This window comes from Delphinapterus leucas, chromosome 1, assembly GCF_059928025.1.
Source record: "Delphinapterus leucas isolate spDelLeu-1000000601 "Yukka" chromosome 1, BTC_Dleu_Yukka2, whole genome shotgun sequence".
Lineage (NCBI taxonomy): Eukaryota > Metazoa > Chordata > Mammalia > Artiodactyla > Monodontidae > Delphinapterus > Delphinapterus leucas.
The window spans coordinates 135,152,011-135,165,821 of record NC_143129.1 but is presented as its reverse complement, the minus strand read 5'-3'; the positions used below and the strand labels follow the sequence as shown (position 1 = coordinate 135,165,821).

The 13,811-nt window shown below is 42.2% G+C and overlaps 1 protein-coding gene across 5 annotated transcripts in view; it reads left to right on the top strand.

Annotated features, from left to right (window-relative positions):
- The window catches only part of CACHD1 (cache domain containing 1), a 234,240-nt gene that overhangs the window by 152,447 nt on the left and 67,982 nt on the right, over positions 1-13,811 (top strand). For all 5 annotated transcript variants that reach the window (XR_016395079.1, XM_089921448.1, XM_089921438.1 and 2 more), the window contains exons 5-8: positions 1,032-1,158; positions 3,950-4,094; positions 4,962-5,178; positions 11,780-11,929. Coding sequence is in view for 4 of the 5 variants with exons in the window: in XM_089921448.1 (XP_089777574.1) it covers positions 1,032-1,158; positions 3,950-4,094; positions 4,962-5,178; positions 11,780-11,929 (639 nt within the window). In the remaining variant the exon portion in view is untranslated. The remainder of the gene's footprint in view (positions 1-1,031; positions 1,159-3,949; positions 4,095-4,961; positions 5,179-11,779; positions 11,930-13,811) is intronic.

The window sequence follows — 13,811 nt, the reverse complement described above, 5'->3', positions numbered from 1 at the left end:
GCATCAGAGAAGAGAGAAAGACTTCATGGAGTTTTCGGGACAGTATTGCACACACACAGTAAGGTGGCTGCCACCCCAGCTGCAAACCAGTGGCAGGGATGCAGTACACTTAGGAAGGGAGGCAATACCAACTGATGTAAAGAACACAGGAGCCAGGACACCCAGATTTGAATCCCAGCTCAGCCAGTTCCTGACAAGGCCTCAGCCAATTTGCTTAAGCTCTGTAAGCATATTTTCTCAACTCCAAAGTAGGGAATAATAATACCATCTTCTGCTTTGTGACCACCTAGAGGGGTAGGATAGGGAGGGTGGGAGGGAGACGCAAGAGGGAGGAGATATGGGGATATATGTATATGTATAGCTGGTTCAGTTTGTTATAAAGCAGAAACTCACACCATTTTAAAGCAATTATACTCCAATAAAGGTGTTAAAAAAATAATAATACCACCTTCATCCTAGGGTTGTTTTATGGATTAAATGAGATAACGTGAGGAAAGGCCTCTATTCCAGTGCTGCCATGTTGGAATCATTCTGTAAGCTCTTCCTGAATGATTGTGGTTCTCATTTTTCAAGTACTATCGATGCTGTTTCCCTCATTGTGAAGTGAACAAGGTCAAGGTCACAGGTCTAGTCCCTCGGGAGACTAGCCTATTAATATTACTGTTTTCCACAGTTGGAGAACATACTCCAAGCCAGCAAGTATACACTGGCTTAACGGGGACCAGCCCAGTGAGGAGAGAGATTAATGCAAATGAATCATTTATGCCGAAAAAATAATTCACGACATATAGTGTCACCGTACAATGTTAAGAGTGATTGCTTCACTTGACTGAAACATTCATTACATTTTCTATTCATGGGGTATTTTTTTAAAGGACAGAAAGAAAATGTTGAGTAGAAAATTTACAGCCTTATACCTACTGGGATTTCTTCCTAGTACAAACCATTTATGCAAAACAGATGCCTGAGGCACAGTGCCTGCGTGCACCTGTGGATTTGTTGGTTATATGTCTTTTCCCCCACTCCTCCAGTTCTTGCAGACAACCTGAAATCCAACCCTGGAATTAAATGGCAGTATTTCAGTTCAGAAGAAGGAATTTTCACTGTTTTCCCAGCACACAAGTTCCGGTGTAAGGGCAGCTATGAGCATCGCAGTAGGTACGTTGACTTGCTTGCCAAAGTTTTAATTACTGCTTAAGAGTAATCTGTATAAAATATAGACTCCCCATTCATACACACAGCTCTGCCTCCAAACTGTGGTTTCAGAAACTTATCCTGAAATGATTTCATTATTTAACATTTGTGGGTGTAGAAATGCCTGGGAAGGCAAATGATGAAGCCTGGAACTTTTTCAGAACTATCTAACAAGCCAAGTAAAACAAGGTATTTACTAAGAAATAAAAAATTTTGAAGCACCCAGTCTGTTTTGAGTTTCAGACACCTTCGTTGAGAGACAAATGATAATACCTTCTCTCAAGGGCAGCGCTAGAAGACTTTACAGCATATCTCAGAATAGAGTTTGTGATTCTCAGCTTTCCTTTCTGTGATAACATGCTTGGCCATCCTTTTGAAATTTACATGCAAATCTCAGCTACTAGAAGTCTTAAGGTTGTCCAGAAAACACTGGATCGAGGGTCCTTAACACACTGCTTTTCTCAGGAAATGACTTGAGATGCTACCACTTAGCGAGAAGGGTGGTAATGGTGAGATGATTTCTAGGACAACACTCATCAATTTACAGAACCCCTTAGGCAAAGATACTTTCCTTTTTAATCCCCACAGTTTCCCTTTTGCAGTGTTAGATGTTTGATGCCAGAACTTCTGGAACTAGTGCAAGATGCCTGCTTTTCATGCCACGTTTTTTGAGACTAAACCACCAATTTAGCTTCTTTCCATCTTTGTTTTAAATTATATCTATTCACTAAACTTATTGTGATAATCACTTCATGATGTATGTAAGTCAAATCATTATGCTGTACACCTTAAACTTATACAGTGCTGTATGTCAAGTACATCTCAATACAACTGGAAGAAAAAAATAAATTGTATCTAAAATTTTCCCCAAGGAAAATACTACTTCTGTGCTTTTCCTAGAGGGACATTTGTATCATTTGTATAGTTTCTTCCGTTCCCTCCCTAGACAGCATGGTGAAGACTTGAGCATCTTGGAGACTGTTACAGAATCCATGACCTTGGGTTCTAGTCTGGCTCATCTCTCAGGAGAGGCCAAAGACATTATAAACCATCTAATTCTCATTTACTTCTAAGAAGATAGATTAGATGGCATTCTGCTTTTAATGAATCACCTGTGAGGGATGGTCCAGAAGGAAAAGCAGCACCTTGTCACAAATCAGCATTCACCTACACTCGGGAGGTTTCATGAATCTCTACCCTAAATACGCATTATTAAATCAATCCTCAAGCCTCTGTTCCCTTGACTAAGTAATCCGAGTTCCTCTCCTCGTAGATTGCTGTCGCGGTCTCTTGACCTGTCCTCTCACCCCTGAGGCTTTTGCAAGGTCTCCACATCCTTTGAACTGTGGAGTGGGTTTGCAGAGCATATCAGAAAGGAGCCAATTGCACTATGAGGACCGCCCCAGATTGTACATATAATGCTGCTATTTATGTATCCCAGTAAAGCGGTTTTTAACAATTTATTGCGACAGTGTGAACACATATTCTGCTCTTCATTTATGTTGAGTTGAATTGGAAAGGAGGGGGTATGTCATTTAAAAAAAAAATCTACTCATCTAGCTTGGAGGACTTAAAAGTTCAGTATTCGACATGGTTGTCAGTGTTGGGATAGACAGATTTCCTTATTTTCTGTTGCCTCTTTCGCTTCTCTAGCCACCGCTCTTGGATTTTTTTTATCCAATTTCCCTACTTGGCTGAATGGTATTGACTAGTGAAAATATAGTAGTGCTTTAGTATTAATGTAGGACTTTTGGCTTGAGAACAATTAGTGTAAACTTGGCCCAATTTTGAGTTTTTTTGGTACTTTGCCTGTATTTCTTAATTTGTGCCCAGGCTTTTGTGACTCAACTGGCATCTAACATTTCACAGAACACTCTAGTGTTTTAGGGGTGTCGATAAAGGAGAGAATTCTCTCGAGGCTGATTTGCTCTCTTAAGCTCCCTCTAATTTGTTCCAGCTTTAAAACTGTGAATAGAGACCTCATTAAGCCTCTTCTCACAAACCTGCCTGCACCGCACACTAGCAGAAGGTTGCTTTGGTGGGAGGCACTTCTCCTTTGGCGTTCCCCCCACCTCCACCCCTTTTCTTAATGTTGGCAAACAAAAACCTGGCAAGAAGAGTGGCTATCACTGGCTTGGACAAATCTGATGGCACAGTTTTAAATGCTCGGATAAGGGGCCTTTTGGTGGCTGACCTGTGTAAATTGTTTCAGTACAGAAAGGAAAAGGGCCCTCCTAGCAGTGGCTTTTGTCTGGGGAGAGAGAAACCAGACCAGCTATTCAAAGCTGCTCAGCGTGCTCACAGATGACAGGCTGCCTCCGTTTTAGCCAAGCCCAACTCTAAATCTGCAGAGGACCCCCGCACTGGCGGGTGGACTTTTTTCTCCCTGCTATTCTGTCTCTGCTGCCCGGGGGGCCACCAGTTCCATTTCCAGGGAGGGTGGACTTTCACATATGCTGAAAAAGCCAGCCTTCCAAAGGCTTTGCTTCTTAAATCCTTCTCCCGGTTGCTTTAATCTTTGGAAGGCAGAAGTCACCAATCCCTGTTCTGTAGACGCACGCTGTTGTCTTGAGGTGTTGTTTTCAGTGCACCAGAATAGTTTCTCGTTCTGTGCTGGTCTCTCCATCCTTGTGCCAAACCCCCGGAAACACAGGGAGGCCAGCGTGCCTGCCCATATGTAGCACTCATAGCTGTGTTAGGTTGAGGCCTTTACTCTAAACCAGGACTGACCCCAGAGAGCTTCTCCCCATTCTAGACCTATCTACGTCTCCACTGTCCGGCCGCAGTCAAAGCACATAGTAGTGATCCTGGACCACGGGGCTTCCGTCACAGACACCCAGCTTCAGATTGCCAAGGACGCTGCCCAGGTCATCCTCAGCGCCATCGATGAACACGATAAGGTGATGATGACCCCAGTGACACCCCCCCCCCATTGGCATTGGGTCTTTCTTGAATACCTTTTTAAAAGTACTTTATGTTTTATGATATGTATTTTTCAATCCACCTTTAAAAATGACTTTGAGAAAAGAGAGTGCTGTAGTTTTTATTCTCGTATTTAAGGAAGCAGCTGCCAACCCTGGTTCCAAATCTCTTTATAAAACCATCCCCACCAAACTGAGTCTTGCACTTCCTTAATGGCCCTGCCTAGACTTCTAATTAGCTGTGACTTTCACACTGGAAATTATACTAAGGAAGAACAGGGCTAGGGCTTGGACACTGGTGGATGACTTGTCTTTATCTCAAGATTGATGGGAGGCAAGGGAGAAAAGAAGGCTGCTAGAGGTTTACTAATCTCTAGGATACCTCAGAGATAGGCGTGTTTACAACTAATGATAATCTATTGCCTGTAGACATTTTCTGCTTCATCATTTTGACTTTTCCACCTCCTAAGGTTTTACTCACTAATCTAGTTGTTTAAAACACACACCCTATGCCTTTACCCTCACCGCCACCTCCAGTCGGAGAATCCGGACGATTAGTACTTGCCAAGATTTTTATGTGTGCGAAATACTGTTTTTAATGTACTAGATGAACACCGTACTGCTGACTTCATCTTGGAACAAAAGCCAAATTCTAGGGTCCCTGTCCCTTACCAATCCTTAATTAATCTTCTTCAAATTTGATAGGTCGATGCCTCTAGGCATTTCTTTTTAAACTCTCCAAAACTGTTCGGTAGGACTTGTCGCTTTGGGCGCTCTTCTGAAATGTAGAAAACCTTTCCCTGGCAGAATAACAAGGTCTGTTTGTCTGTTTGTTTTCCCTTCCAGATCTCCATGCTGACTGTGGCAGACACCGTCAGGACTTGCTCACTTGACCAGTGCTATAAGACATTCCTGTCTCCAGCCACCAGTGAGACAAAAAGGAAAATGTCCACCTTCGTCAGCAGCGTCAAGTCTTTGGACAGCCCTACCCAGCACGCGGTGGGATTTCAAAAGGCATTTCAGCTGATTCGAAGCACCAACAATAGCACCAAGTTCCAAGCAAGTAAGTGCCTTTGCTCACTAATAAATTAGTTGCTCATAAACTAACAGATAGAGGATGGCAATAGAAATATATTGTAAATTGATCACATAACTATGTCTAGAGGGATTTATTTCTAAATTGACGGGATAAAATTTTCTTGTGTTGTCATAATGGTCATCTAATACTAGGATCTTACTAGATTTTCTCATCTTTTCCAATCAAAGGTACTCAGTCTGCACGATTTCTTTACTCCCTGAGCCTCTTCTTCCTGCGCCTTTATTAGGAACATATCCCCGTTTATTTCCCAGGAGAATATCCACATCCTTTTTGATGCTAATTGTCAGCCTCTCGTCCTCAGTGACTCAGAGTGGCTGTCTGCTTGTGCGCATGTGCTCAGAAACGGGGCAGCCGGAATTCTTGCCTCGATCCTTCCTTCTTCTAACCAGCTGTCATTTAGATGAGCACAGCCCTTCAGATGTACAAAGGCACTCTAATTTAATTTTCATGTGTTAAAGAAAATCTGGAATTAGGATGCATGCTAAAGTAAAGGGAAGGATATTTGAAATAAGATACATGCTTTGAAACTACTGAAAGGAATCTATGTCGTTTTCTCTTTTATATTCAAAAATCTGTTGGTAGGTTGTTTTTTTCAGTGAACGTATCCTATTGAGATAAATTTAAAGAATATAATTTCAAGCTCTTCAGTGTGTCTGCATTAAAACTAAGACCACATTGATAAATGCACAACTTAGTGCCTGGCACATGGTGGGCCCTTGAAAGACAGAAGCTACTGTAATTATTACAGCTAATGATGGTAAATGGCGTATCAGTTTTACGTTTCTGTGTATTGTTATCTCACAGTTTATTATCTCACAGTTTCCGTGGGTCAGGAGTCCATGAGTTGCTGAGCTGCTTCTCTGTTTAGGACTGCACAAGGCTGTATTCTAGGTGTCAGCCAAGTCTGTGGATTCATTGAGGGTCAGAGTCTTCTTCGAAGCTCAGTGGTTGGCAGAATTCATTTCTTTGCAGTTGTGAAACTCATGTGTACTTGTTTCTTCAAGGCCAGTAGGAGAGCATCTTTTCTTCAAGCCCCTGACTTCGGGGAAGGCTTGGACCCTCTTTTAAAGGCCTTGTCTAACCTAATCAGGCTTACTCTCCCTTTTGATTTAAACAGATTACTCTCCCTCATGGTTAGCTTATTAAGACCTTCATTACGTCTGCAGAATCCCTCCATCTTTGCCAAATATATAGCACAGTCACAAGAATGATATCCCATCACCTTAAGCCATATTCTGTTGGCCAGAAGCAAATTACTGGTCATGCCCACACTCAAGAGGAGGGAGTCATACAAGGGTGGGGGTCATTGGGGTCATCTTAGAATTTTGCCTGCCAGCCTTGGCAAGCACCAGCTATCCACAGACCAATATTACAGGATGGCTGAGCGTAAAGTTGTCCATAGTGCAATAAGGCCAAAGGATAAGGCTGACCTCTCAAGTATTCAAGGCAGATTGGCTAGTTGGTCAATGCCATTCACCTGTGGGTGCCATTTACCAGCTGCCGTCCGGCTGTCGGCATTCCTCACCAGATGTGCTCTTTTCACTTGATTCTTCAGTCATCAAACCATCTTTAGAGATGAGGTCCAATTTCGATGATTATTACACTGTTTAAGTAAGGGAGAGAAATGTTATACTGGCAGCAGCCAGGCAGTGAGTGTGTCAGGTGAGCTCGAGGTAAGGTAATGAGGATTGTTTGGGGAGCACAGGAAGCTAGAGGGCGCATGCTCCATCAAGAAGACAGCTGCTCTTCTGTTCAGCCTCTCGTTGCCTTGCAGGAACGCCTGTCCAGTGTTGCCAGATATTCTGTTTTAAGAGAAGCCAGAAATCTGGATCTTTATGTGAAACCCCTTCATTTTCAAATGTTGTCATTTGTTCCAGCTTTAAAACTGTGAATAGAGACCTCATTAAACCTCTTCTTACAAACCTTCCTGCCCTGCACATTAGCAGAAGACTGCTTTGACAGGAAACGTTTCTCCTTTGGGTTTTGGGGGGTTTTCTTAATGTTGGCGAGCAAAAACATGGAAAGAAGAGTGACCATCACAGATTTGGACACATTTTGATGCCTTTTTTCTAAATGCTCAGATGAGTCTTTTTTAGGCCAAGTAAGATGTTTCTAAAGTTTAGCTCACAGGCCTCCACTTTACAACTTCTACTGGCAGTTCAAAGAAAAAAGAACCCAAATTAGATTGCATAAAGAAACACATCAGGAATTAGTATTACCCAGTTTATTAAGGAGAGGTTTGAGCTGCTCTCCAGCAATGTTGCACAGTGGTTAAGTATGTGGGTTTTGAATTTCAACCAATGTGTGTTCAAATTCCTACTCTGAAATTTTTCTAAACTTGTGTGAATTATTTGATTTCTCCAGGTCTGGTTTCCCCATCTGCAAATTGGGTGTGATAATAAGATCCAGGGCTCCATCATAAATATTAAATAAATATTAGCTGTGGTTATTATGATATTCTGTTTCCTTCAAGACTTCTAGCTCTGGGGCCTTCCCTGGCAGTCCAGTGGTTAAAGATTTTGCCTTCCAATGCAGGGGGTACGGGTTCGGTCCCTGGTTGGGGAGCTAAGATCCCACATGGCTTGTGGCCAAAAAACCAAAACATAAAAAACGGAAGCAATATTGTAACAAATTCAATAAAGACTTTAAAAATGGTCCACATTAAAAAAAAAAATATATATATATATATATATATATATATATATTTAAAAAAAGAAAAAGCCTTCTAGCTCTGGCTAAAGGAGAGCGGATACCCTAGACGTCCTAAGTTGACCCCAAGCCCAAAGACGGTCAAGGACCATTAGTAGCCTTGGCTACAGCATGGTGAAGGGTCTATGTACTCCTCATAGGAGCTTGTACTCTACATCATTACTTGTGTTCACTCCACAGGCAATTATTTAGCATCTACTGTATACCTGGCACTGTTTGAAGGCAGTGGGATAGGATTATTCCAATGAGTCTACCCTGTAGGGTTATTGTAAGGATTAGTCTGTGAATGACAGAAAGGTATCTGCCCCACATTGGTGGTCCTATGAACAGAAGCCACATGGCATATATCATGGTGGCTTTGTCCTAATTTGCTTTGTACTAATCAGAAAATCTAAAACTTTTATCCAGTGCTGACTCTTTCTCAATCCCATGGTAGATCTGTAACTGATACCATTGACACATTTGGATTGTTTGTTCTGGGTTTGTCTGGGGGATAACTGGTTGGGGAGGGTCATTTTGTAGCAGAAGGAATAAGATGGCTGGGAGTGGGAATCTAATGGCATGGGCAAAGCCCAAATTTGAGTTGTTCTCCCCGCTTTGATACTGACCCCAAGGAATGCTAGTGGCTTAGACAGGGACTTGTCAAATGGAGAGGGTTGCATTTTCTTCCAGGTACATGCTATGCTTTGCCCTGCCCCAAGTCCCTATAATTACTCATCCCTAACATTACTAATCACAAGGCTTAATGTTCCCATGAGCGACTAGAGAGGGGATATCCTAGCAAGTAAAAAAATAAATCAGACCAAATTTGGCAGGTCTGATACCTAAAAATAGAAAAATAACTCAATTTTGCCTAAGGATAGGGCAGGAGTAGAGTCAGTGGCTGGGCAGAGACAGTGAGGATGCTTGCAGAGTGTATGTCTTATTGTCGGGACGGAAAGAAAATACGCTTGGCGACTAAAGGAGCTGCAGGCTGCAGGCCCTTCTGGTTCTCCAGTTGTGGACCTGTGCCTAAAACCAGCTCTCAGTGACGGCGTGTTTTATCCAGAATCATAAAGCCAAGTAAGAAAATTCAAGAGTTCATTTTAGGTCAGTCTTGCAGGTGTCCAGGAATTTATCACACATAAATGACAAAACACAGGGCGATGGTTTGTTAGCTTCATGGTATATCTGTATTCTACCTGCTAGGGTCAAGTAGTATTTTCCAGTCTGAAGCTTAAGTGAGCTGTTTAGCATCCTAAAAAAAATAATTTACAGGACTGTATTTTCAATACTGGAAAAAGATTGACATCTAGTTTAAGACAGGGATATTCCCTAGCTTATGATATTTTTATACATCAGCTTTCATATCTTAATTTCTGATGAAAAAATATGTAATTTAAATTTGCAGTTAATATTTATTAGAGAATTGTTCAAGCATCAAAATTAGCTTTAAGACTTGCTTATATATTAAGTCTTAGTAGTAATTATTCAATTCTGCATAATAAAGGATGTTGCAGTGTCTAAAATGGAAATTTACAAACGGAAGAAAATTCTGTCATTGTACCCTCATAATTGTTAGGATAATTTTTTAAATTATCTATTCCTGGGTAATAAATTACCCAACACTCACTGGCTTAAAGCAATAAACATTTATTATCTCAGTGTCTGTAGGTCAGGAATCTGGGCACAGCATGGTTGGGTGCCTCTGGCTAAAGGTATCTCATGAGGTTGCAGTTAAACTGTTGTCCACAGCTGCTGTCATCTCATAGTTCAACTTGAGAAAGGTCTGCTTCTAAGTTCACTGACATGGTTGCTGGCAGATTCGATTCTGAAGGCCTCAGTACCTTGCCTCTCCATGGGATAGCTCACAACATGCTCTCTGGCTTCCCTGAGAGAGAGCACACAGGTGGAAGCCACTGTCTTTCTGTAACCTAATCCATCTCTTGACACCCTGTGACCTCTGCTGCATTCGGTTCACAAGAAGCCGGTCATTAAATCTAGTCCACATTCAAAGGGAGACCACACAGGGATGTGAATATCAGGAAGTGAAATCATTGGGGGACCAACCTGGAGGTTGCCTACCCCAGTAACTATAAAGCAATCTCAGATAAATGACAACCATAAAAACCTGAAGAATTAAGCATATAGCATATCAATCATTATTTCTCAATAAAAAGGTAAACGTCTGTGTAGGTTGTCTTAAAAATAGATATTGAATCAGCGAATCTCAGATTAAAAAGACAGTATAAAAATCCAGCTGGCTTACTTCCCTTCCTCCATTAAAGCCATCATTCAGCCTCTGCATCTTTAGTGGTAGGAAATGCACCACTTTTATTTTTGAGTAAATCCACTTGAAAGAAGTTTTCACCCTGAGCTAAAATGACTTCCCAATCATTAGCCCTGGTTGGAGAGTCAATTTACTCTAGAGTCATAGGTGCTACTTCAGGCCAATGTGAGGGTTTCGTTTTTGTTTTGTTTGTGTTGAGGTTTCTTTCTTTTCTCTTTTATCCTCTATTTACCATCACCCTTTGGCTTTCACTCTTTTTTGAAACTATAATTGACCCTTTTTTTTTAATGTTCTTTTTTTTTTTTTACATTTAATTTTTTTTATTTATTTATTTTTTGGCTGCGTGCGGGCTTTCTCTAGTTGCAGCGAGCGGGGACTACTCTTTGTTGTGGTGCACGGGCTTCTCATTGCAGTGGCTTCTCTTGTGGAGCACAGGCTCGAGGTGCATGGGCCTCAGTAGTTGCAGCCTGCGGGCTCAGTAGTTGCAGCATGCGGGCTCAGTAGTTGTGGCTCGCGGGCTTAGTTGCTCCGTGGCACATGGGATCTTCCCGGACCAAGGATCGAACCTGTGGCCCCTGCATTAGCAGGCAGATTCTTAACCACTGTGCCACCAGGGAAGTCTGGCTTTCACTCTTAAATTAACCAGTTGATCCTCACAGCAACCCTGTGAAATAAATACTGTCATTATCCCCATGTTGTTGTAGATAAGGACATTTAGGTGTAGAAAGGTTAGGAAATCTGCCTGAAACAACCCAGACACAGCTTGAAAGTGGCACAGCTGGGATGTGAACACAAGCAACCGGGCTCCTATGTCCATGCTTTTATTGCTTTCCTACACTGGTGAGTTTTAAAACAAAAATGTTTTTGGCACTACCTGGCATAGAGACAGATAACCTTACATGTCTCAGGAGTCCTTGGCAGAACCACCATTTTAAAGCCTAGTCCTGGGACTTTCCTGGTGGTCCAGTGGTTAAGACTCCACGCTACCAGTGCAGGGGGCCTGGGTTCGATTTCTGGTCAGGGAACTAGATCCCACATGCCACAACTAAAAGAACCTGCATGCCGCAACTAAAGATCCCACGTACCTCAATGAAGATCCCTCATGCAGCAACAAAGAGTCCGTGTGCTGCAACTAAGACCCAGCGGAGCCAAACAAAAATAAATAATTTTTTTTGGTAAAGCCTAGTTCCCCAAAAAATGTGTGTTCCTGGGGAAGACCCTGAGACACTAAGGAAAAGGTAAATCAGGTTCTGAATCCTCCATTTCAGAAGGCAGGAAAGATGTCCCTTTAGGATGGCTAAATTACCACAACTGTAGATGCCTAAAGGAACACACCTTCTTCGATCTGGTAAACTCATTAGGAACATCTCCTTACCTGACACTGGGTAAATGAGGCCTCGTGGCCCACCACGGGCAGGATGAAAGAGCAGCGGAGGCAAGAAGACAAAAGCCCGGCATCAGACGGGCGGGAGTAGGAACGGTGGACCAGGCAGGTCCTCAAGGCAGGAAAGCCCAGTGAAAGAGAAACTGAGTAGCTGCCTTTAGCCAGACTCTGATGTAACATTCAGTTTGCATGTTTTTGTTTAGATACAGACATGGTCATCATTTACCTGTCTGCTGGCATTACATCAAAGGACTCTTCAGAAGAAGATAAAAAGGCGACTCTCCGTGTCATCAGTGAAGAAAATAGCTTTCTAAACAACTCCGTAATGATTCTCACCTACGCCCTCATGAACGGTAGGTAGTGTTTCGAGATTCTTTTCTTTCAGATGAAAGTTCTGTCTAAGTGCATGCTGCTTTCAAAAGAAATAACGAAGAACCATCACAGGGTGCTTTGATGAAGGGCATAAGAAGCAGATTCCTTCCCAAGCCTGTCTTTCTCTACCTCCCATGGGTACTCAGGGTGTTAGGATGTCCCTGTCTCTACATCTCTCTCTCTCCGGCCAGCTGCTCATTTCTAAACCGTCACCAGTTATGTGGTCTTGCACAAGATTCTGTACAGCTCCATTTTTTTCACTTCTCCTCATATTCTTGGATTTTGATACTGCATAGAGGTTATTAACTTATCTCATTGATTTAAGAGCAGGAAGCTGAAGTACTGACCTAGATTCTTCTGTATAACCAGGACTGTGAATATCACATTTCCCTGCGGAATCACTACCTGGAGCCTCTTGTGACACTTTCTTCACCTCCCCTTCCTTAGCTGTGTCATTGGAGATGAGAATTATCTACTTGACAGGGTTATTGTGAACCCCGACATACGGTAGGCACCCAGGATGGTGCCAGGCACTTGCTAGGTGCTCATTAAGGTTGATTGTGTTGCTATTAAATCAGACAGTATGTGAGAGGGTTTAGTAAACTAGCAAATCTGAGGAAATACTCATTATTTTTCCTTCAGCAATTTAACCATCCTCCAGTGTGATGAAAGCCCAATTTTCCAGCCTCTCTGCTGTGTCATGTCCCTCCCACCTGTTAATACACAGCTCTTCGTCCTCTTCTTTGGGTCCCTTTTCCTCAGTGTTCAAAGTGGCCCCACTCTCTTGCTTTTAAGAGAGCATGTCTTGATCCAGCAGCCCTTCCCACCTATGGGCTTTTATCTCCCCTATCCACTTTCAGATTTCCATGCAGAACCAGGTGGCTTTAGGGACACTGGTTCTCATATTTTAATGGGATAAGGATATATTAGAGACTCATTTTTTAAATGCAGACTCCCAGGCGGTATGTACAAATTTATACTCAGACCCTCTTAGATGGGGTCCGGGAATCTGTGTTTTGGCCAGCATGATTTTTTTGCAGATATTTTTGTGGACTGCATACACCTGGAGGAACACAGGGGATGGTGTCTAGAGGTTCTCAGTTTCAGTCTCCATTTGCTAGCCATGTGGCTTATGGCAAATTACTTAATCTCTTGAGGGCCTCAGTTTTATCTGTAAAATGAAAAGAACAAAGTCTTCATAGGATTGCTGTGATAATAAATATACAAGATATGTTGTGTTTATCGAGCATGTGCCATATACAACATAGTGCACTGAGGTCCTAGAGCTGTAGTACACAAAATCTCTGTCTTCAGGAAGCCCTTGACCCAGTGAAGAAGACAGACAAGGCAGATGAATTAAATGCAATAGTACAGGAGTAAGGAAACATAAAAGGAAGTGATCATGTCTTTTCCATTCAATTTGAAGGTCTTCCCAGGCAGATACTGAGTAAAGAAATTTTCTTGCTGTCACCCATCTCTTCACTGTACCTACATCTTCCCACTGGAGTATCTTGTGCTCTTGCTGTGCCCCTGATAATTCCATTCTTTGAAACTTCTGGTTACTTCCCTCTAACTATTCTCATCTTTTCTCTTTCTCCCCCTTAATCTAGCCTGAAATATGTCCTCATTGCAAGTTTTCCACCTCTCTGAGAGATATCTCTGAACATTGTTCACGAGGGTTGACACATTCCCTTAACTCTGTCAATTCAAATAGGGAAGGAGAGCCACTATGAAAATTTTGGTACAACAAATTTATTATCAGAATAAGAGTGTATACTGTTGGTGGGAATGTAAATTGGTACAGCCACTGTGGAAAACAATATGGAAGTTCCTTAAAAAACTAAGACTTGTGCTACCATATGA